General features: G+C 38.6%; 1 protein-coding gene across 1 annotated transcript in view; it reads left to right on the top strand.

The window, feature by feature from the left end:
* Positions 1-26,053, top strand: part of nlgn4xa (neuroligin 4 X-linked a) — a 109,798-nt gene that overhangs the window by 5,933 nt on the left and 77,812 nt on the right. The window contains exons 2-3 of the mRNA XM_042404183.1: positions 7,539-8,259; positions 21,633-21,683. Coding sequence (XP_042260117.1) covers positions 7,809-8,259; positions 21,633-21,683 — 502 coding nt within the window. The 5' untranslated portion in view covers positions 7,539-7,808. The remainder of the gene's footprint in view (positions 1-7,538; positions 8,260-21,632; positions 21,684-26,053) is intronic.

Genomic DNA, 26,053 nt, shown 5'->3' with positions numbered 1-26,053 from the left:
ATGCAAATGACAGAGAGCACCTTCATTGGTATTCATAAGACTTATCTCCTATAATCATTAAGAGTGAGAACAATGTTCGCAATCTCCTGTGTGCCTCTGCCAAGGAGAGCCACGGTGCACACTCTGCATTCAGCCCGAGCCGTCTGAAGGACAGTTTATCATAAAACCCCACATTATTACAAATACTGTACACTGTGTCAATTTATCACAGAAACATTTACAAGCATATAACCTCGCTGAACAATGAGCAACAATTTCACCTGCGCAAAGCACTGCTGCATTCATCCCTTTTAATGTTGGATGCTCTCTGTGCTGCCATGTGAGTCGGCTGCAACCACAGCCGCTGATATTCTCATCATAGTGGTACATTTCATTATTATATAAACATTTTTGTGGGCAAACAGCCAATGATGAACAGCCTTTGGTCGTCTTCAAACACCAGTGACGATCTGCTCAAGGCAATATATCTCCTGTTGCTAGGATATCAATATGCAGTAATGTTAGAATAATTGAAACTATAGTTTAATTTCCATACGGTCAAAGGTGAGGGAGCCAGAAAATGCCCCTACTATAATTACCATGATATACTGTAGTATGAATCAATAAGCCCGTATTTCTTACTTGATATGCTTGTGTTATGCTTGTGTTTTAAAATGAACTCTGGGGTAAGTTAAAGTTTTACAATTAAAGGATAAATACAATTCACAATTTTTTCTGACTTCCATACTCTCAATTCCAAGCCCGTTGGTTCCCATTGAAGATGTTAAAGAAAAAACAGCTGGTCACTATAGTTTTTTAGCAAACGTTACTCAAACAGGATGAAACAGTGCATTTGTTGGGGACTATTTTCAGTGGTGGGTTCATTCACATTCGGTGCTCTGAGTAAGTATTTCTGGCAGCAGGCCAGTGTGTGTGTGGGATTGAGTCAAAATAAACTACAGTGTGTGTGTGTTCATGGTAATGAAGGAACATGTCACCCAGTGCAACAGTGTGAATCATTGATGGGTTTTTTTAATAGTTTTTGGACAACAATAGAGCTCTATGGCACAGAGGAATAAGATGCTGTATATCAGACTTTATACACAATACTTGCTAGTAGATCAATTAACTGTAAACAAAAATATAGAATATTACCAGCTTTGCACATGGTGGGTATTTTATAGTCTGACTCCAGTATTTGTGTACTCATATGTAGAGTTAACTAGGCTAGTAAGAGGATTCAGTATATCTCCATCACATTTAATTCCTGGCTGCAAGGCAGGATTACTAACTAGTCAAAGTGGGCAACTGCCCCAGACCCTCAGGGAGCCCAAAGGCTCCAGGTTCACCCTAGTCCAATTAGTTTGTTGTAATTAATTAATTGCAAATGTATTTGCTAACAATAGAACAACTGAAATGATAGGATCCTTTGTTGTTTCAGTTTTATTTTACAGTATAAAGAGTACGGTCAAAGTGCCCTGAGATGACTTTTGTTGTGATTTGGCGCTATATAAAGAAAAAATGATTGATTGATTGATTGAGTATACTGTACATTCATGCTTAATGAAGTTACCGCAAACTAATTATAAATTCTGAAAGGACCTTTTGTGTGGGGGGAGCGATGTGTTGGGTTGTATGCATCAGTATTTTTAAAATCCTGCTTGGTCCCTGTTGAACACTGTCCATGCAGCAGTGTATTGTCAACCAAAGAAAGGAATCCATAGAAAAAGTTCACACTTCACCAGCAGTTTAATCAATACATGAGCAGCTCGGTCCCAGAACTAGTGACACTTTCTGGAGCCGCTCCATTAACAATGTATCGGACCGGGACTTAGTGGACTCACAGCATGTTTGCTTGAGTTTCTATGACCCAACAGCCTTTATTCACAATAACACTCATGAACCAAAACACATACTTACTGTATAATCTGTGAGATATCCTCTGGACACTGTCACAATGTCCTCAGAGACATGTTTACAGCCCTGGTAGAATTTTGTTTATGAACACAAATTGAGTCAGATTCATTTGAGTTATCGCAAAACAGGAGAGATTAAGAGATATGCCAGTGGGGCTGTATTTATCAAGAATTTCAGAATCACTTCTAGGAATCACACTTAAAGTTCACCAATTCTACCTCAGAGTAGAACTGAGAGTTACTGCTGAAGCTTCCTACACTAACATGTAGCAGTAGGATGACTTCTGAGAGAGAGTGAGGTTGCTTATGATTGTATATTAAAGTTATCCTGTCAGTTAAGATGGGAAAGTACAAAACAAAAAATATCACCACTATCATATTAATAAAGATTACAGGGTTATCTGAGTCAAATATGCAAAAATATTATGTCGAAATTAATAGTTTATATCTCATCATATTTACCAAAAATCCTTTTGCATAGTCATGTATATGTAAACACTGGCAAGCTACTTGCACGGCCTAAAAATAAATGTATATAAAAATTTTAAACAGTAAGTAATTTAATTCAGCTGTCCTAGTGAGACCTATCCAATCACATCATTTTCTTGCCTGTTAATGTGTCGAAACATGCAAATATTGTGAAATACTGCATACATTATACCATGGTCACTCAACTGTGATTGGCTGACAGGTGTAGATTAACTTTTAGTAACTGGACAGTATAACCAGACATCTATGACAGTTGTTTGCTAAAGAAATGCATCAGTATTAAACTGTGAGTAAAGACAGCAATAGTGCAACTTAGCTGAAGTGTTTTGAGCTGGGGTTATATGTATAACCAAGTACAGCCAGCTATATCAGTGATATTAAATAGCCTAAATGACTGAATAAATAAATAAATTCATTATTTACATGAATGCAGTTTTGCTTTTCCATAACTTCATGGTGAGCGGTTTGGAAATGAATAAATGTGTGAATTGTCTGAGGAGATTGATATATTACTGCAGAATTAGTTTGTTGTGATTTCAAAGCTGTATTCTCCCTGTTGCTGTAAGGTTTTGAGGACCTTGGGGCTTGAGCACATGTTTGCTCTTTTTCATCTTGCACAAGGTCAGTCGCAACAATTATTCAATTCAGATAAAACTATACATTTTATTTATTATCATCAATAAAAATAAAAGAAAATAAAAAAATCCCATGCCTGACCTCCATCTCCTGCAGCTCCTAACAGGTTCTCTTAAATATCAGCATAGATTTCCTAAGTTTAAGAAAGTTTATCAAAGTCATTTACTCAAAGTCCAAAAAGTAGGACCAAAATTGCTTCATTTTTGTCCAGCTAGGACTGATTTCCTACTCTAAGATGCTTGATAAATACAAGTCCTGTCTGTAGTATTAAAAGAACATGTGTGTGTTGTGTGTAAACTGAGCCCGACAAACATCAGATGCATAGATCCATAGATGGATGACATCCATGGTTCCTGGGTGATCATACTGTTTTTAGTGGAAAGCAGTTGAACTCAGTCCGAGGCTCTGGCCTCACAAAATTCTGTTTCATTCTTCTTGACTATCTTAAGTAGAACTTACTTGCAGTATATTCTGGGTATTCCCTTTTCAACCTTAAAGCATGCATTTCCTGGCTTCTCTGCCTCTTTCACTCCTGCAAAAGAGTTGTGAAAGACAGTTACCAAGATGTTTTACTGGGAAATTCAGAGATGAGAGTAAGAGTAGCAGGAATTTAAAGAAACTATTTTCCTCTCAAAATATTTTTAAGGGCTTGTTTACTGCCGTCTTGAAAAATGCCTTCCCTTCTTATCGCTGGCATCCACAACATTGTTAGCAAAGCAGAAATTATCAAACATTTTTGGTTTGGTTTTTGCCAGTTGTAAGCAGGTGTGATTGTAACCATGGAAACACCGCTGTTATCTCAAAGATCAGCCTGAGGGTAGGGTGGCAAACTCGTTAGTTTTAAAGGTTTGGGTCATCCAAATTCCCCCCAAATTGACACTTTCTCATGCAGTTATATCCCTGAATGCAGATAGGTTTGGTTTTATTTGTCCATGTTTTGACATACACTATCTGTCTCTGAGGTTTCTGCCTCCAAACTCAATACACTGGAGGTCATTGGAATTTTAGTGGTGTGTGTAAAGACCCAAACCGACAATGTGGTCGCCTTTAAAACCCCTCACAAATACATAGGTTTTTTTTTTTTTTTAAAAGTTCAGTAATTTGCTAAAACACTGTAGTTTTTTTTCCATCAAACGTTATTTAGCAGTAGGGAAATAATGCATTTGTTTGTTATTGTTTGTTTGTTGGGACTGTTTTTAGTGGCAGATTAATCTACATTTGGTGCTCTTGTGAGTATTTCCAGCAGCAGGATGGTGTATATGGGATTTGGGGTTCATTGTAATGAAGGAACATGTCACCCAATGCAACGATGTGACTCATTTATGTCTTTTTAATAGTTTTTGGACCGCAATGAAGCTCTATGGCACAGAGGAATACCATACACTATGTCAGACTTTGGATGCTCACACAATACTTTTTAGTTGATCAATCCATTTTTGGTTTGGGTCTCGAGATTAAAATAAAGAACATCACAATTAAGATTAAAAATTGTTCAGTCTTCAAATTTGTGCAACTGTCTGACTTGTTTTAGACTAGTCCAAGAACGAGCCAAACTGAATAAAGAGTCTAACAAATCATTTGTAAATCCATCTGCTTCTGTTTACACTCAGTATTTCTGAACAAAACATATTGTGTGTATCCTCCAGGTCTAACAAGCATGTTGAATACATTTCCTTCATCATAAAACATTAGCAAAGCCAAGTTTTTGATTATTTTGAAACCAACAATACACCGTGGATTTATTATAAGAACTGAATATTGGACTCCAAGATGGTGGCCATTAATTCATATGAAAAATGCTCATCTAGAGTATATGCCAAAAACGTTTCTCACCTCCTGATTTGCTTTTTCATTAGTATCCCTCACCCTGTACCTGCCATGTACGTAGCTCATTTTATACTTTACATTGAGGCCATTTTAATTTCTATGCTCTGGGTAAACAATTATTAAACCTTCAAAGGTTAAATGGTGTAATAATATTAAGAGTAATAATTTACCTGGTTTGCAGTTCTATGGGGAAAATATGTTTTGGAGGGATGCAGTAATTAGTCTGGTGGCCACTGGGGCACCTTGGCCGCTCATAAAACATTGTGCCATAGCACTACTGGTGGTCAAAAACAACAATTGGTACCCACTCTCATGAAACAGTGTACTTCCTTAAGAAACAGGTCATTTAGGGAAATGTGTAAACCAATGGGCTATTAGTTGGGGACAGAAAGGCAGTTTTATTTGATAGGAATGGTAGAAAGTCTGGATTTTGGAAAAAATTATGATGGCTTTATTGGTTGGACTTCTTAGTTGGACCACAAGTGCAGGAGGAGTCAACACTGAAGCAGCTATGACCTGGATTTTTGACCTGCAGGTAGTTGCAGGTAGTAGCTGTGCATGAATACTTTTTTATAATATAGGAATACTAACTATAATAACTTATAATAACCAATAATTATTAGTGAACATAAAATAATCCTAGGTTTTGCGGAAGTGTCCAATATCCACATTCTAACTGGAGATGGGGCATGCATTATGCCGCTTAAGGAGTGTACTGTGCTGCTGTAGAAGATGTACAATTGTGCATAGTGTTTTGTGTTTGCAAGCTTGAAAAACATGTTCTTGATGTTCATATCTTTTTGTTTTAATGTTTTACTATTGTGCAGAACTTCAAACAGCATCGTTGTTGCACATCAGTAATCAGGGCCTTCCACCCACCCTACCTCAGTAACATAATATAGTTTTTGTGCTTATTTCACTGATTCGCTCCTGTAAGTCTTAAGGTGGACTTTCAGCAGCCATTTTCTTCTCTCTGAGCTGATGTGTTGCCAGGCAGACAGGCCTACATGACAGGTCCTTGCAGCTGTAGTCAGTAACAGCTTGATTCCTTTCTGTTCTGTTTCACTAATCCATGTTGGAAAACTGTTTAGTTTAAAAATCTTGCTTGCAAAGATTGACATGTACTTTGACTCTATTAGTAGAATTCCACTAATTTATTCATGCAACCTTTTCATTTATATTTGATATCAGAAAGGAGTCACTGCTGGTCAGCATGAGATTTAATAATTGATTTGGCCTGGCTTTGAGTGACACACAGTGTTATTTGAGTGAGAGGTAATTAATCAGCATTTTTGGATTGGAGCAGTCAGGCGTGAGATTTCCTTCAACCAAACCACTTAAAAAATAAAAAATATATATATTTAAAAAATGTCTCAAGACCTGGGGGCAGTGGAATGAGGCAAGAGCTCCAACATAAAATTGAATTAACGGGTTGCATGCCATCTGGTTTTGACACAAATGTCCATGAGACGCCTCCAAGCCCACAGAGCAGATTTCTAATTCAGAGGGCTTTCCAAATCTCTCTCACAGAGGAGCCTGAGAATTAAATTATTTCAATCTGAAGACTTTAGCAGGCTGTTTTTTTAATTGTTACTCTTTACAGGTGAATGTTGGAAATTAAGGTATAATTCACATGCTTTTTGTGGCTCAAGAATTTATCATGTGAGGACTGCCAGCAAGAGGCATCATTTGCGGTGCCTTTGTTACCTCACTTGCTTGAAAAGCTAACAACTAATAATTCAGTTGCATTTTACAAAGTTAGCCAAACAATTTTACCTGGTGTCATAATTATCAGTTCAGCAAGGCTAAGTAGCTAGATTACTGAGGGTGTCTGAGCATGCATTAAATTTGAATGAAAGTGCAATTTCACCTATGCCCCACTCTCGAGTACAAGGAAAGGCCTGTTGTGCTTATACACTCTGAAATCTTGAAAATAGAAGATCATTCTTGACAATAAGAAGTTTTGAAAAGCTAAAAAGGGGGTTTTTGGGATATCTTTGTCACAATAAACTGATATTTTTTTCTTTTCCCATGTTTGAATCATAGTTTGAGTTCCAGATAAAAAGTGACAGTCTTAGAATGTCTGTGTCAAATTTCATGGCAGTCCATTCAATTATTGAGAGGAAATTTCAATCAGAACCAAAAATTTCAACCAGATGATGGTAGTGGTGAAAAATTCAGGAGAATACCAAAGTCATTAGAATTCGTCTTCTGGGGATCTTGAATATCTGTTCCGTATTTCATAGCAATTTATCTAATAGTTGTGATATTTTGCATAAAACCAAAAATGTCAACCTCATGGTGTCACAATAGGGAAACTCACGAGATCAGCAAAGCCTTAGGCTTCATCGTCTGGTGACAATGAATGTCTGTACCGAGTTTCTTGGCAATTCATCCAACGTTTGTCGAGATACTTCAGTCTGGACTAAAGTGGTGGCCTGTCTGACTGACTAACAGACATTGCCATCTTTACAGTCATGCTGCTAGTGTGGCAAAAAAAACAGTTCTCACTTTTGATGGGTTAGAATTAACTCTGTGTCCTCAGTGTAATCACTGCTGGTGTGAGAAGTTGCGCAGATTAACCATGGCTAAATCTAGTGTTAAATTACTGGGGAACATCTGCTATATGGACAAATGGATAATTACCCATGATGCTATAGTGGATCAACTAATGTATTCTTCTTCTTGCAGAATCCCATCAAGCTGGAGCCCAGGTAACCAAAGAGCATCCTAGGCTCTCTCCTGTTCTGGACGGGGGGAGTTGTACAGCAGCCGCAGATGTCCATGCAGGCTCTCGGGATGGGGAGCTCTGAAAAAGCTGCTTTGATTGGCTGGGGCTCCGTCTCTCAGCTCACAGCCTGAGGAGGAGCAGGAGGTATCTCGGTGGAGGGGGCAGGAGGGGTGCCAAGGACCCGAGGGTGGACCATAACCACAACCTACCAGGCTCAGCACAGCAGGAGCATGTCCGCGCCCGGAGGGCTTTCATGGATGTGTCCCGCCACAGCCAAGGCTAGCCTTCTGCTCTGGATGGGGCTCACGTCCATCTGTGTGGCCACCGTTCAGGCCCAGCAGCCCCCTGTGGTTACCACAAATTATGGGAAATTGCGGGGAGTGAAAGTTATATTACCCAATGAGATTCTGGGACCAGTGGAGCAGTATTTGGGGATCCCATATGCATTGGCCCCAACGGGGGAACGGAGGTTCCAGCCGCCAGAGTCACCCATGTCCTGGCCGGGCATCAGGAATGCTACTCAGTTTGCTCCAGTTTGTCCTCAGTTCTTAGAGGACCGCTTTTTACTCAATGATATGCTGCCTGTGTGGTTCACCGCCAACTTGGATACAGTGGTAACCTATGTGCAGGAGCAGAGCGAGGACTGCCTTTACCTGAACATCTACGTTCCCACAGAGAATGGTAGGTCAAAAACTTTGTCACTTGTCTTCTTTCTTTTACGTCTTCATGTATGTCTTCGTGTTGTTCCCTCTTGTATTTCACTCTTGCTTTTGCAGGTCTAGCTTGAACTTTAAGGTAGAGTTTTACTGACAGTCCCACAGTCCTTCCACAACTAGTACTGGGATTTTTACTCACAAGAAATGGCATATTGTTACTCTTAAAATGAATATCATTGCTTGACTTTTGTTATGGTGCCTGCTAGCCCTCATGGTGTGTACCTTTTTGCAAAATATCATAATCATGTGATGGTGAAACTACCTCATGTTCACTGTGTGGCAGGTAGTGGTAATTCCATTACTCTTAATATGTATGGAAATATCCACCACTTCATTTCAGTACTTCATTTATAAGTACTTCATTTATAAATTGAAATGATGAGGACCTTTTTTGGCATTTTTTTTCTTTACTAGTGGGCCACAATCAAACCTGGAAAAGCGTCTTCATTTTTACCTAATCCTGTATCAAAATCTAGTTTTATATCTTTATCATTTCAGTTGATATTATGTTTAGAGTTTGCATATTGTAAATTCTGAAATAAAAGGCGATAATAAAGCACTGAATAAACACACTGAGGAGAGGATGAATTACCTGTACTCTGATAGCCCATATTGTAAATTGAGCATAGTATACCATGATAATTCCACAGCACTAACTCCAATAGTACAACAACAGAATGATGTCACACTCACCACTCTACTATTTTCAGTCTCTTTTTAACATAAAAACACTTTTCTTTGTTCAGTAATTATTTCCAATGTCACTGGTTAAGTTACTGTCAATGAAACTCAACTTTTCCTGCAGATACTTCAAATTAAAAGCCTATCACGAACAGGAGTGTATTATGCCCTTTAAGCAGGCTTTTCATGAGTAACATCAGCACAGGATGTGTCAAATCTCATTGACAGTAATTTAACCACTCTTGAAAACTGGCAAAATGGATCACCTGGAAATTATTGATGAATGAAAACAGTATTATATGACATGACTTGTTGTTGTACTGGTGAAATTGGAAAAAAATAGGAATGAAGACATTTCCTTGGATATGCTAAAGGCATATTTCTCTGCAGTTGAGGTCAGTAAGGGCCCTGGCCATTATTTAAGAATTAATGGTATTTTTTAATAAACCTGGGGTTGGTTGGTTTCTGGGGCTCTGGGGAAAACAAAATGAAGAGGCTGTCCTCCCAAGAAAAACAACTAAATCAGTCATTTCAGCAAGTGCCCCAAAACACCATGTTTATCTTCAAGTAATTATGACGGGAGCAAAGGAGGATATCAGGTGACATCATGGAATCAAGGGAAATCACCACCACCACAATCACCCCCTACCCTTAACCAGTGATTATTATTGTAACAAAGTAACTGGGTTAGGGTTTGGTTTAGTGTTAATTGTACCAATTAGGAATAATGTCCTAAACCTTACCAAATAGTTTTTGTGTCTATGTAAACCTAACCAGACCTTAACTTTAGTGTTTTCACATAATAAATTGTATTTTTAATAGTTTTGGAAGACATAGCCAAATGATGTTATCCTGCTGATGGGTTCAGAAAATGTTTCTGTGTTGTTCTTCAGTGCATGGACCAACATCATATTTTGTTGTTTAATTTGGAGGACTTGTTGGTGGTGACACTGCCATGTGTAGTCTGCTGTGTGTTCTGTATTAGATGGGCACTCACAGGCAAACCACACTATAAGAGTGAGAGGAACCAGAGTGGTCAATAAGGGCCAACAGCTCAGTTTTGCTCTGGGGTCCACTTGCCAGTTATTCTGGCCTTGTTGCTACATCCACCAAGGAGGGATTTCATCCCTGATCCTCTGGTAAGCCAAACAATTGAAACCAATGGCATTACTGTAGTTAAGCTGAAAAGGCTTGATTAGGGGATTCATAATACATTTTTACATTTCATTTGCAATTGTAATTTTTCAAATAATTAACATTTTTACTCTCATATTAATGGACAAAGGAGTACTATTCTCAAATGCAAAAGTATCTCAAGTGTTGGGCTTAATCAAGGACACACTTAGTATGTTTTTTACATTTAGCTTTGCAATGATTGATGTGTTGTAACCTCTTGTGAATAGCACAATGCTAAGATTAAACTTCTTTCATTCTGCAGTAATTACCTGAGACCCTTTCAAAGATCTCTTGATTTTGCCAGTAGTCTAACCAGTGAACAATGGTTTCTCCGAAAGAGAGGAAACGCAGAGCCTCTTGTCAAAGTGCTGAAAGCTCTGCCAGTCCACGCTGCCTTGTACTACCACTGCTGCTAAGAGTGCTGTTAGTCAAGAGTGATGTCAGAGAATGAAAAGAAGCACAGAATGTAAGGTTCTGTAATGCTCTCAGGTTAAGGGTTCATCCATAATGGCTTGTTTTCCGCACTCCCTTGTTTGAGTGAACACTTGTGACTTGGAGTGGGTGTGACATTCGTACCGGCCGAGCACTTTACCACCCCAGGTCCTGCAGCAGTCGCCGTGTACGGGACTCAAAGTGTGTTCTGTAAAAAGCACAATGTGTTCAACATAACACGGAGTGGTTGGAGGTCAGGGGGAGCAGGCTGTTTTAAGGACGCAGCGGGACAGTGTGAACGGCCTCTGGAAGGACAGTGAGGCACATTAATGTGTGTGTCTGGCTGAGATCTTTGACAGCTCCGTGCTAAATTTAGTCTGAGCTCTTGAGTACATGGTAGATTAAAAAGTGCAGGAGAGGGATAATCTCACAATCCTGTGTCAGTGCACAGTTGGGGGCTTTTCTCAAATGATTTAGTATCTCCCAAAAAAAAAAGTTATTGTACTCAATAAATCAGTGCATAGTGTAACCACAGAAGAAGAAGACGCGCCATCACCTGACAATAACAATAACAGAAGTCACAAGTCTGCAAAGAAAATGAACCCAAAAAGCTGCTGTTTGTATTTTCTGGTTGATATTTTAAAAAGCAAATGCTTGGATTTATCTTTGATTACTTTGAATATTATAAAAAAAAAATGAAAAATAGATTAAAAAAAATATATTAAATATAATACAATTTGCCTATATGCTTTATTTATGTGCATATTTCTACAACGACCACTATAGCAGTAGCAAGGATGTATAAGATATGAGCTATAGGGCTGGTGATATGGGAGAAAAATTATGTATGAAAAGATTAAGATTATGTTAAATTTGAAATAAATTACTGATTGATTGGTAGTTTGAAAAAAATATTAACTCAAAGTCCACTTACTAGCTTCGTCAGGGGCTTTCAGCCACATCTCATTGTCTTCATCAGCAGATGTAGTTTGCTCAATTTACATCATTAAATTGAGTTATAACACTGATTGGGAAATTCCATCAACTGGTGAGTTGTAGTTGAAAACTCAAAAAATATCCAGTAAGTGGACTTTGAGTTAAGGAGTCTGACCTTTAGTAGTAGATTCAGAAAGTGAAATATATTGCATTGAATAAATTATACAATAATAAACAAAAATCCTACCTTTTGTCTGTACAAATCTGCATTAATCCCGCAGTGTGAAGTGTTTGCAGTCATGGAGCTTGTATCTTTGGTCGGTTACTTTTTATCAGCTTGAATCCTTCGTTCTCCACTGTGCATATTGACACTGTGTCTTTTGTACAACAGCATGTGCAATTACTTAGTGTCAGTTCATTTATTTGTCTTAGTGGGCATCAGTAGAAGAGTAGATACTGTACAATCTCAAATAGTGGCCTTAGCTTTTATTTACCTCAACGGCAGAGATAACCAGTACGTTATTGGAACATGCTTATATTAGAGACAGGCCTTTATCTCTGATTTCTCCCTGTTCCCTAGTGCAAACTATCACTTTCTCTATGTTTACCACTGTCCTTATACATTCACACTGTCTTCATACATTCACAGCACTAATCAGTCAAACAGTCATTCTCACGACTCTCCTGTTCAGTTGCTCTGGGCCCTTATTTATCAAACTGATACAGAGACAGAGAAAGAGTACAATTTTGGTCTTAAGGGAAAGATAAAAGTAAAAATCCTTTACTGTTACTCACAAACTTAAGAATAAAAAACTATTTATCAATCTTCTCTTGGCCTTAAGAGCTGCAGCTGTGTGTTCAGTTGGTTGAGAGTAGATCTCACATGACCACGGTATAGAAACAGAGCAGAGCACACCTCTGTTTCCTGTCTGATTGTAAATATCATTGGTCATGATGAATAATACGTTAGCTGAAGCAGTATCATTAAGAATGCAGTAGTTTTAGCCCATTATTATTAGCATTTGAGCATTTGATAGGATGTTACACCACTTTTTTTTTCTTTTTTCATATTGTCAGCATTTATCAGGGGTGCAACAAGACAACAAGAATAAAGCGGAATTGATTTTATTACTTTCTCATCATCTTTGTTGATCTGCATTTCTCACTGCGGAACCAAATTCTCATTATAAGATTTCTCTGACGATTTCTATACAAACAGCAGAATGTTTCCATTTCAGACAATTATTATTTTATCTCTATTTTAGTATATTTGTACATTATAAATATATTCAATTGTTTCTGGACCTTGAAAGAGCTAATGACACAAATAAAATGAACGTGTATTTATATGCAGTATGTTGATACATATGAATAAATTCTAAATATTTCTTGTAAAGACTGTACAATATGACAGATGTAGGGTCAATCCATATCTTTGATTGGCTGCTTCTTCTCTGAGGATACATGCGATCAATTATGTGATCACTTGAGAGTTGCTCTCAACAGTGACTTTCACACTTGGCTGTAAGTAGGAGTAAGTCACTTAATAAACGGGTCTTATTGTTCACACTCACTGAGGAACTATTTTAAACTTAAGTTGGTATTTCAGAGTGTTCCTCCCACCTTGATGTTTTTTTGTGTACCTTTAGAAGCCACTCTGCTTTATGTGTTTTTATAATGGATTCATATCTCAAATTTGCCCATTGAATGTGTTGCTTTTATCACATGAAAGCATCACACAGGTGTGTCCGAAATGTCAGCTTTTCAAAAACTTCCAAAATAGACTCCTGTTCAGCCCAACCACTGTGACTTTATCCATTTATCCAACAGGATTTTGAAAGGTTTTCATCAGACCAGGCATTGTGCAACATGACACACTACATTAGTCCAGGCAGCACTATGTCTCTAAGCTATTTTTAATGGATTTTTGAAAGCTACGGGAGCTTGTGTGCATTTGGAGGTGAAGTGAACGTGTAGGAAAACATGCCGCAGTGGCTTCAGACTATACGTGAAAACCAGCCAAACCATTGGACTTACTAGGTTTTTGGTAAACATAACACAAAGTGTGATGTTTGCTGAGCATCCTTAGCTTTGTAAATGGACCGAAAAGTACTTAGATGTAGATAATATACTGCATTCCATTTTTCTAACACATTATGTCCTATTATTGCAATAAACACAAGTGTGATAAAACAGTCATAATAATGTGTCCCCATAGCCTGAGCGGGGAGTGACATCTCTATCCCAGTTAGAGCTTCCCTCGCTGCCCATCATCTTTATATCCCCCGAGTTGGCCTTTTCAGAAATCCGGTGTAATGTCAAAATATCCTGCCAGCCTAGGATCAGGGAGGGATTTATAGTTTTACTGCACCTCAAGTGGGTTGACAGATTAAGTGACGCCTATTCTTTGTCATCTGATTTGAAGTTGAAAGAGAAAATCCACTACGGCCTGCGCTGAGCACGCTCAAATGACTGTATTGTCATAGCCTTTTTAGATTTTGTGCTGAATCCATTGGCCGAGCAGACAAGGTGCTGGCTGTCTGCAGCTGAAAATGCCCAAGAGCTCCTTTTCATTTGTGTGCATAAAGAGAGAAAGAGGCTATGTGGATATGGATGAAGTGTGGAAATAGAGAAAAAAGGGAGGCTACTTTTGTGTGTGTGGTGTGTGTTAAGGCAGTAAAGCTGGCTTTATCAGCCTCTGCAGTAGCAGCAGACTGACTGGTGAGGTGGCATGCAGCTGTATTGTGAATTAATCAGAGTGAAGATGTTTCCTCGGGGGGGCTTTCTCTGAGAAGGAGACAATACCACAGCCATTTTTTAATTGTCGACATCTCCCGCATTAGTTCTGTTTTACTGCGTAACACTCAGCTCAAATGTAAGACCCAGCCTGGTGTTAAAGCCGCCTCTTCCCTTCATATGCCCTTCCACAGGCAGTACCAACAGCTTAATGTTTCAGCAGCAGCCGTGATTTATTCCGAGCAAGCTCCCAAACCTTAAAGACATTTTCTTCAGCTTTTTGTGCAGCATTGGAGCAAGCTGTTCCTTAAATTAAAATACCCTGTGCAGCACTTTATAGGGTGAAGATAAAATGAGGTAAACCAAGGTAAACAGAGAGAGAAAATGGCTCTAAGACTGCATTTTCCGAGCCACTGCAGCTCAGTTTTATTTACTTGCATCTCGATGCCAAACACATTAAGTGATTATGTAATTTTGTAGGGTGTAAAGTCAGCACTTCCACTTTATTTGGTGTAGCCTACAGTCAAAATCTGTGCTACATTGAGCCACAGCCTGCCTGCTGCATTCTGGGAAATAAAATCAACTAACCTCACCTTTATAAATTTCTGTTTTCCAGTTATTTTATTTTTGCTATAAAAATGCTAATAATTTAGAAAAGAAAGCTTTTCGCCTCATTTCTCTTTGGTTCACACGGTTAGATAACTGCATTTATCAGTAACAACTATGACAATAATGTTCATTTCACTGCTATAAAAACTCTCATCATTTAACACAAGAGATTGAGCTGCAGCAAAAATGTAAATAGAAGAGTTAAAGAAATTCTCTTTCATCCAATCAAGGCACTTCTTCAGCAGCAATCAATACTAATAGTAGCTCTAAATTAAATCTCATGGTCAAAATTTATGGACATCTGTTCAGGACGTCCACTTTGCCAATTTTCAAAGAAAGTCAAAGTCTAATTGCATCTTTCTATTGACTTTGTATGCAATAGCTCCACGTCTAGAATATGCTTCTGTCTGAACACATTTAGGCTGTTCTCTAATGTCATAATGTGACCTCCAACACACCACATAAACAGTAAAACAGCATGGACAGTGTTGTTTCCAGTTGGTGTTACTTAATCAGGTCACAGTGCCAGAAAATCCGGACAAATCCGGTGGAATCTGGTTATCGCTGCCTTTTTTTTTTGATGCCTGATTGTTAACTAGTGGTTATGATTGTACCACATGTGCAAATCTGTATGACAAAGACCCAGCGCAGTGACACCGAGTCGGCAAAAACACTGACACTCGTCAAGTGACTCATCTTATCAATTAAGTAACATGCATTTACAATAAGCTGTCTCTGCACTAGAGAGTGTGTAGTGAACTTTATCTGCCCTGTGTGTTCTGGCTACAGGCTGTCCAAACCCTGTGACTGGAAAAAGACCCTATAAGTGAACATCAGTCAAAGATAAGGCTGTGATCTTTTAAGTAAAGATTCAATTCAAGCCTCTATCAAGAAAACAAAATATGGGTCGATGTATTAAGATTACATTTATTTACATAAATATATATATATATTTAACCAATTTCATCATGTTATTTGCAAACTGATATAATCATATAAATTAAAAATATAGCTTTAGATTGAGGATTATTGCAGTGTATGTAAATCCATTCTTGGATTTCCTGCTTTAATCTGATTTCTCCTGGGTTCTTGCATGCGTGTAAATATAGACATGGCAAGATTTTAGTGGGGTTTACAGGATCAGTTTGATCCATGTATAATTATCAGTGTTATTTTGAAATTCCATCTTGATATGCTGGTGTATTAGCTAGACAGCTTATTGGATACAGGTATCATCTCTCAAGATTTTAGACACAGATTTTGACTACAAAATCCAGCTTCTGACTGTTTGTTTTCCACATTTATTGCCGCAGACCCTGTTTGTTTAACTGCTTCTTGCTGCACGACATGTGGTCAAATGCTCAAATTTCTCTTTTCAGTGAGTCACATTCAGATTCCAGATTCATGTATAAGAATGTAATCGCAGCCACAGTCATAGGCCTTTCGGGGGAAACAGAAAACATGTTGCCAACTTTCAAAAAAAACGGACTCCCTTGAGAATCTGCCAGTTGTTTTTGTTAAAGGCAATATTTTTTACCTATACCAGAGTTGTGATCTTCTGGCCTTCTTTTCAACACTAAGTGGCTGTGAAAGATACATTTCCAGCGCAGAGGGTTTGTGACAGCACAGTCATATGCAGGAAGAGGCGGAAGGAAGGAAATGACTTGAGGCTGGGTCACAACACGGCAGAGGAGGCAGAGAAGCGGTATCTGTGTCGCAAACTACCCGTCCCTGCCGCATCAAAGACAACAGATAAAACAAACAATCAGGATGTGACATTTGGAGATCTTGTGACATGCGGCACTTGGTTTGCCATCAGGCTGTCTTGAAGGTAGCCCTGGAAAAATAGAGCATGTCAGATGCCACTCAGTGATACATCTCTATATGGAAACAGCCTGGACAGTTTCTCACTTACATGTTTATTAGTGTGATTGCTGTCACACATTCCCTTGCATACTTCTTCCAATTATTCTTCTGTGCCCTTTTTGGCCATCTTGCTACATTACAGGTCAGATTCATATTGATATATATGTAATTTCATGGCATTCTATTTCCATTTTTCTATGAGAGTTTATTAGTGTAATTGCTGTCAGCAGCAATCTTTTTCCAATTATTTTTATTCTTCTGAGCCTTTTTTTTTTGCCTGCATGTAAATCAAGAACTGTTTATACAACATACAGCATTCATATTGATAGACACACTCACGTTCTCTTGCATATGTTTTCCAATTATTTATATTCTTCCATTTTTTTCTCACCTCTAACCAAAACATTCATGCTACATATGGCATTTTAACCAGTATATGTATGTGTGCATAATTTTGTGCAGCTTTATTTCCATTTTTCTATTATACAGCAGTGTTCTATTGCATACCTCCAAGAAATGTTCTTCTTCTGTGCCTCTTTTTTGCTCACTCGAAAACCATTAATGGCACATAAACCATTCATATATCCACACTTGCTTAATTTCATGCAGTAACGCTTTTATGTTTTTTTTAATTTTGTTTATTCTTCCTATGAGACTGCGTTTATTAGTGTGATTGCTGTCAGCACAATCACACTGTCCTGTGTACTTATTCCAATTCTCTTCTTCTTCTTCTTCAATTCCAGATGTAGACGGATGTGCTGATGTTTCTTATTGCTTAAGAGTTATTAAGTTTTAAAACCAATCATATACATCCATTTCATTTACATTTTAGCCATTGTAAACTGTACAAAAAAAAATCAAAATGCCCAGTAGTGCAAAATGATCAGCTTTACTTGAGCTCATTATGATATTTACATCTAATGTTTATAAGTCGATATGTGTCGATATATAACTTCATAAAATATGCATTTACATATTTAATGTAATCAGGTATACCTGAGAAAGATATTTTAAACACTTGCCATACATATCTCCCTACAACTTTTATTCTGTCAAGATAATTCAAACGTCAAATGGTGAGTGATGAGTGCTGTCACTTTTCCTATTTATAACTGTCATATTGAAAGTGCCCCTCCACTCATAAATATGTTTTTCTTCCTTGTTCCTACAGTTGGATGTTTGAGCTTCACTGTGCAGAGTGATGTATGTGTAGAGTTTGTTTTCACATTCATCTGCTGAAAGTGGACAGTTTCTCTTTGCTCATTGAAAATCTGATTTTAAGAGGCGGGGCCTATGAGCAGGATTTGTGGCATCACAACTAGTTTAGAAGTCAATCCTGGTCCAGTATTCAACTTACACAAGTGTGATGAGGAAACGTGAAGCCTCTGGTGCACAAACACTGAGAATGAATTTTACAGTGAAGTAGGAGACGTCTTTTGTCCGGCAGGAAAAACTTCTGAGATTAAATCTATTTACATATTGATAGATTCTGAAATGGTTGGTTTCAGAATTTGTCACACAGAACCGTCTGAGAAGTCGTACTTGGAAGCTGTTTGGAAAAGGGCAGGCACTTTCAAAAAAACACTCGGCTGGTGAGTGGATGAATTATCTGTCTATCACCGTCTTACCTTGAGAGGCAGCTGGATTCGCAAGATCACACGATCACATGAGAATCCTCATAGGACGCTAATAACGAGCACATCGTGAATCCAGCTGCCTGGCAAGGTAAAGGTTATACAGTATGCGGCATTAAAGTCTGCAGAGGACCATTATGTCCCATTTTATTTATAACTTGGCACGTGTATACAGTAAAATTAGCATACAAATTTTAAAATGCTCTGCACTGCACACTGATGAAGTGTGAATAAGCTCATTACAATGACATGTATAGTGTATGAGTTATACACAGTAATGCAGTGTCAATCAGCAGCAATGCTTACATCAATCACATGCATTTTCTCCACCATATGCTTCTCTAGCTTTGAAAGCTATTGGTTTATTCAGTAAAATGGTTCATATACTAAATCCGCTGTGAAATATTGATTTCATAAGTCTGTGGGTGTGCATATTTATCTATATGCGTTCAGATTTAACAAGGCTTCTATGTGTGTTGTGTGCATTTCTATGTGTGCACGTGTGTGTGTTTGTGACCAGCTAGCAGATGTGGACATTCACGCTCGGCCGGGTTACACTGACATGGCACTAGCCCGTGTTTGTGCAGCTTGCTCTCCCAGTGAGCGGCTATATTGTGCAAACACTCCACCATCCCAGCTATGCCGCCACATCATGTGCCCGTTGAGACCTATTCTCCACTATTTGCTGATCAGTGAACGCTACGGCACACATCACGGAGGTGCAAGCACGAGACGAGCAGATGATATGTTCAGAATGGTGTAAGAGCTCGAGGACTATTGAGCAGCATGGATAATGAGCTCAATTTTTTCAGGAAAAACTCTCATTTGTATCATGTCTGCTCTTAATTTTATTCTGCTTGAAAGATATGTGCCGTGTTTTTGTTAAATCATTCAATAGTATCACCAAAATCCTTACATCTTCTCGTGTTTCATAAGAGTTCAGCTGTGAGCGGGAAGGAAACAGGGATTTTTGAGTGTATGTTTAAAGGAACAGTTAGGAAAAAACAAAATCGTACCCTTTTTATGCTTCTCTCCGAGAGCGAGATGTTCAGATGGATAACAAGCTCATGTATGTCTTTTAAGCTTAAGTCAGGACGTGGTTAGCCTAGCCTAGCTATGTCCAAAGTGACCAACAGCTGTGTGTACAAGCTTCCTGAAAGTCTCACAGTGAGGTTGCCAGGTGTTGGCAAACTCCATGCCTACACAGAGAACCAAACCAGAACCACTGACTGTATCTGGCAACCCATTTCAGCATACGCACAGTCGCCATACTGTATGTCTGCTTATGTAATGCTGATTTAACAAGAAATTGCAGTACAGAAACACAAGTTTTATACTGTAAAATATATATATATATATATATATATATATATATATATATATATATATATAATCAAATATCAGTGTAAAAAACAGTCAGGCTGTACACACCAAATGAATTCCTGTGATCTGGGAACATAGTGACATCACTACAAAGAGGTCAGACTGTTTCAGAGACACGAGCAGTTCGACAATCAGACAGGCTGGAAACCAACAGTTTGTCCAGACAGCAGATGACAGCATACTTTAAGTGCCAGAAAGCAACATATTTATGTTCAAGTTACAGAAGCCTTCTAGCAGCGTAGTAATTATGACGGGAGTAAAGGGGGTTAATCAGGTGACGTTATTATAGAGCGACAAAGTCTGCATAGGGCGGAGGTTGAGGTGGATGGATGGGTCAACAAAATATCAGACGGATATATGCTAAACATGGTCAAAGTTCCAAAACTTGAGGCCAATGTATGAAGAAATGATCCCTGCAGATCAAAAGTCAGGGCTTCAACCTGCTCTGAACACTTTGACAGTTTTTTCTATCTTTTATCTGACATCAGCTCGTTGCACATGCCCATAAACCGCTGTCCGTTCCATGGCTTTTGTTTGTTTTTTGCTAAGGTTTTTCCATATGTTGTTTGTCTTGTCCACTCATATTTCCAATCTGATTCCGGCTCGAACATGTACTGATGGATTTGAGAGGTTGACATTTTAAGAAAAGAACAAGAAAAAGTAGCAAAATCCTACAACTATACTTTGCATCACGGTTTGTTGACATAGGCTCTGGAGTCGGCCATGATATAGCTTCCTGAAGCTGACCAATCAGAAGAGGGTGGGCTCGTTGGGAGGGGGACCTTAAAGAGACAGGAGCTAAAACAGCCTGTTTCATACTGAGGCTGAATTAAGGGGCTGCAAAAGGGTCAGTGTAAGATAAATAAAGAGTTTTTTGACTTGTAATCATGCAGAAATATTCCAGTAGAGCCCCAGATTAAAAAATATAGACCTTGAAATGTGCAGAATATACATATATACTCTTTAACACAGGATATCACTATTTGTTTTCCATTTCCAACCATGCATCAATGATGTTTGTTCTAACTATGATTTATGAAACCAACGATTGTCCCCCAACCACAACCACATGGTTATTATTCTAACAGTGGTGACAAAGGTCTCCTAACCCAAACCATGATGTTTCCCTAAACCTAACCAAGTGGTTTTTGTGCAACGTATTTTGTTGTTTAATTTGGAGGGCTTGTTTTTGTGATGTCACCGTGTTCTCGTACCTTGAGACTGATAGGAAGACTAAATTGTAATAAACCAGAATTTACCTTTGATATGTTTACAGTGCTGTATTAGGAAATAAAGCTCTTGAAGTTGAATGTGATGTTCGTCACGGCGAGGTTCGACTATGAGAACAAATGGCATCGGAGAATGTTATTAACAATATATAACATGCTGTCACCATCTTTTTTTTTTTTGCTGTGTCTTTAATGTCTTTCAACTAAAGAAGTCTTCTTTGAGTGATCATCAGAATGCGACTAAATGATGACTTCAACTGGTCTCGTGTCCTCCGAGAAACATCAGCTCTTCATGTCTGACTGATAGCCTGCTTTGATGCCGCACATGGACTGTAGAGTTAATGAGAGTGTGTATCACACCAGTGTGACAGATTTGTTTCAGCTGATGGAACTCTTGTCACAAATAACAGTTTTGGCCCCGTCAGGCTGCTGTTGTGCTCCTTGTTAGCCAAAGACACTTCATCACACCAGAGCCTGTTCACTATGAATCTCTTCCCACTTGTTTTTTCCTTTTCTCACACAGCACCCCCACAGCCTTTCCAATGCGTTTTTAAGTCTTTTTTTTGGGGGGGGGGTGGGGGGCCTGAAAAACAGCTTTTTTCTCTTTTTTTCTTTTTAAATGTTTCCCCTTATTCTATTTTTCTCCTCAACACTAGGAGCCAACTCAAACAGACAAGGCGCAGATTTCAACAGTAATGATGATGGCGGTGCTAAAGGTATTTTTCATCCTTTTTTTCCCCCCTTTTGACCAACAAAATGAAAGCCTGACACTTGTGCATGACAGCAAACCTACAGACCTCTTTTTTAATCGATTTCTTTTGATCCCCCCCCCCCCCCCCCCCCCCCGTCTTCCTCCGCCTCTCTTTTTTACTCCCCCTTGAAGTGCATCTCAGTGCACTCCTCTCATTTTTGTATCAACCTCTTTCCTCTTTGGAGCCATATAAATCAGAGGATCTTGTCTGAGGTGAAAGGGCACCTCTAAACAGGAAGGAGGTCCCAGTAATCCTTTTTATCACCTGTTTTTACCAACTCAAATGTGATCTGAATTCAAATATGCATGTTATTTTGCCTCTTCTGATGAATTAAATTTTTAAAAAACAATCATGTCCCCTCTCCTCCCTTTCGACATTTTTCTTTTTTTCTTCCTCCATTGCTCGGTGAAGCATGAGCACTAACCCATGTTGTTTTGACAGTGGAAATTTGTTCATTGGTGGCTCGCTGAAAATCTTTGCCACATGTTTTTTTTTTTTTTTTTTTCCTTTTTCTATTAACACCTCGCTCCTCTGCATGATAATAACCGAACAGTGGGGTTTATTTTTCGCTGTGTTGGGTAATCTGTGGGGACTGGCAGATAACTGGAGGTGAAAAAGCCATAGGAGACGTTTCAGTTAAAGGGCACCATTTGTCTTCTGGGGGAGAGAACGGCAAGTGCCAGAAAAAGCACTGACATTTCTGAATCACATTATTATGGGCAGTTGTTCAGTTTTTTACGGATGTTGCTCCAGAGAGTGATATTTGACATAATCCTCACCGTGCGTTCTACACGAGTTAGCATTAGCCAGACCGCTCTGTGTGCTGAGTGCGGACCAGGAGTTGGCCTCTACATCTGAGGGCTTGAGTCTACAGAAATGATCTATCCCTTCATGGGAATTTTGCTTTTTCTATTTAATATTGCTACTAAATCTTTTCATGTATGCCTTTTGGAAGGAAATCAAAGGTAAAAAAGCAACACATTAGGAGAAACAAAAGGTGCCTAAAATCTAAATCCAATACAAGTGACCCCTGAAAGTGACTTTTGACAGTTGCAAAGAGGAAAATCAAGATTTCTTGGCCTCAACATTCTCTTCAGAGGAGTTATCTCACCTCCCATGATCGCCGAGCCTTGATTTGAAAGCAGGAGTTCTTATTACATTATTACATTCGTTCACAAAAATCATTAATATGCAGACTAGAGGGCTGTTTTCACATTTATCTCCTGAAAGGGAAAATTCTCTCTGCGCTCCTCGATAATATGTGTACCTACGGGCCAGATTCGTGACATCACTAGTTTGGAAGCCAATTGTGCAACTTACACAGTGTGGAACGTCCAGTGCACATAAACTGAGGACTTTTCAGTGAAGTAGCAGTTTAACTTCTGAAATTAAAAAATATTTGCATATTCATAGATTCTGGGTTTCCATTGAAGGAGAAGGAGGAAATGTCATTTAAGAAGAACAAGGTAATCGACCTTTTCGTGGAAAAATACCATACCATATTATTGCAAGCAGATTATATTTATATATCTCAACATGTTTTGGGGGGATCTTTAAGATTTTCATTGTTTTGAACACCATTTTTGATACTACTTATGGTTGCAGTTTTTTTCAACAATCATTCAGTGTATTTACATTCTCTAATTTTCTCTCTGTATGATGGTTTACATTGTCAGTGGGGAAGTCCACCTTTCCTGTGCAGGATTCAAAGGCCTAATCCCAATTTCCCTCCTAAGCCCTAAACCCTGAACCCTCACAGACTTAATTGACGTCATCTGGTAAGTGCTTGAGTGTGAGAGGCTGCAAGGGCTTGAAATGGTATAAATATGAATGGGGCACTTTGGGACATATCATGTTACCTTGACGACACCAAAACATATTACGTATGATTGTGGGTTTGGGACTTTTTATTCAATACTTTATTGCCATATCAACATGATTGATTGGAATGTGTCTTAGTGAGCTCCGACTGATGTGAACGTCTTCCAGGCTCTTGCCTTACAGAGTGGACGAGAGGTAACAGCATCATTAAGCAAAAATGAAAAGGAATGGTTGATGAATAAACTAGGTGTTTAATATAACCTAAACTTGCATTCCTCTGATTTCATGTGTTTTATGTACCATCTTAAGTCCTTGTTAATGTAGTGTTTCTATGTAAATGTAGGCGTACCAGTACACCCACTATGCCAGGCTGAACACTCACATGCCAGTTTGTTAACTGTTTTTTTTTTTTTTTTAAATGCTTCCAGGCTTCCCCTGCTAACCCTGCATTTAACGCTGATTTAACGTCACAACACTATGAACTGTGGGTAATTCCTTCAGGCAAAGTCTGCAGAGATGCAGACTTACAGAAAGTGTGCATAAAGGGCTCAAAATGTCTGCTGGAGAGCCCTCATGCACCTGATGATCTGACAGTGGGACAGCCTTAAGCCCTCATGGACTTAGCGGGAACACGCCTCAAAGTCTGTGAGTCCCTGAGTGTGGACACTGGGATTGGGCCAAACTGCCCTCATGCACACTGGAGAGTCACAGGAAATGATATATGTATATGTACTCTCCTAATGCTGCTACTTCACATTAAAAGCATTCAGCTGGCAAAATACGGGGTAGCTTTTATTGTGAAGCAGCCACAGAAATGCAAAGCACCATACTTGTCACTGAGGTAGCACTGACTGCCACTGATCACAAAAAAAAACTTAATCCGGTTTAACTCAGCAAAATGCAACAAATTTAGGCATGATCACGTGCCTGCAGCTGCATGACATCTGCATGATAGTCTTTCTTTACAAGAAAAGACTTCTGGAATTGTAAGTCTGTAGAAGAGTTATGTAATTTCTCATGTCTTGGAGTCAAAATTGCCACTGAGCCTTGATTGAAAGCAAGAGTGTTAAATTTGACTTTCACCTCAAAAAACTTAAAAATTGCCGACAACATTAAATTAATTCAACGTTGAATTAAAATAAAATTAATTGAATAAGAACAAAATGTGTAGAAGTCATGCTGTTGGTTAACATGAAACTTGTGCTGCGTTGGGTACAACAATTGTAAAACAGGATTAAGAGTCGACTGCCATAGTGGCTCTGTGAGACTTAAAGCTAAATGCTAACAATGACAATGCTAACATGCTAATGTTTAACAGTTATATGTGTTTACCATGTTCAACCTCTTAGTTTAGCATGTTAGCATGCTAACATTTGCTAATTAGCAATAAGCACAGATGAAATACAGATGGGTACCATGCACATTTTAATGGAAATTTATTCAATAGTTGTCAAGAAATTTTACTAAATGTGGCCACCAAGTCTTACATTGGACTCCTCCTAATTTAAGACATCCCATTCGCCTTCTTGACCTGACAATGTGCCTTAAACTGAGGTTTTCTAGCACTGATAAATCTATCTTTGTACCTCTTTGTGATGCACTCTGCTCCTGGAGTTATATGTTTGCCTGGCAGTGTAGCATCTGAGGCACAGTGTGGGGAGTATATACAGTGTGATAAGTGTGGCTGATTGTGCCATTGCTGAATTAACTAAGATCCATGCACTTTACAAGGGCTAGTTTTAAGTGAAAAATTCTCAGCCTCTGGAGAGCATGTGCTAACAGCACTGGTGTATTAAAAAGTTAAAGCTGTGATGAGGAAGAGAAACCTGAATTAACCTTTATTGCAGAAATCTCAATGAGAGCCGACAAAGATTAAACAGAACCCAAAAATATCGAGGGAGTGCCACTGATTTAGTAATCTAAAAACAAACGAGTGCATATAAATAAATAAATTAAAGTTTCATTTAACTTGAACTTGACATTCCATGAAATTGCGATAAGCTAATAATTTAGGCTGAATTTACCTCAGTAATCTACTGAATTGTATCAGTTGTATTCAGATTGCATCAATAGGTCTACAGATTTGGCTATGTAATAATTTAATAAAAAGAGTAAAAGACGTTCTGCAGTGAAGTTGAAGTGAATGTTTAACTTTGTTTCTTCATTAATGAGCATTTCTATGCAGTATCACATTATTAATTCTGTTCTGAGCTATGTAATCATAGATAAAGTCTCCACTAAACTCTTCCAACTGCTTCACCTGCAGAATAGTCCTGGAGTAATTAGCTGCTCGGTAGTATATCAGGTGCTAATTACATGCAATTTTGAGTGCAAATTGAATGAAAGGTGCGGTGCAGATTTCATGCAAACTTCATGCTCTGCATGAAATTTACTTGTATGGTGAACTTGTATGATGTTAATTACAGTAATTGTGGACAAACGACACACAGTGGGAATCCATCAGCAGTCAAGCTATCGAAACTGTCAAGCTACAGTAACATTAC

This window comes from Thunnus maccoyii, chromosome 24 (assembly GCF_910596095.1).
Source record: "Thunnus maccoyii chromosome 24, fThuMac1.1, whole genome shotgun sequence".
Classification (NCBI taxonomy): Eukaryota; Metazoa; Chordata; class Actinopteri; order Scombriformes; family Scombridae; genus Thunnus; species Thunnus maccoyii.
The sequence above is the reverse complement of the archived record's forward strand: the minus strand, read 5'-3'. Positions and strand labels throughout refer to the sequence as shown.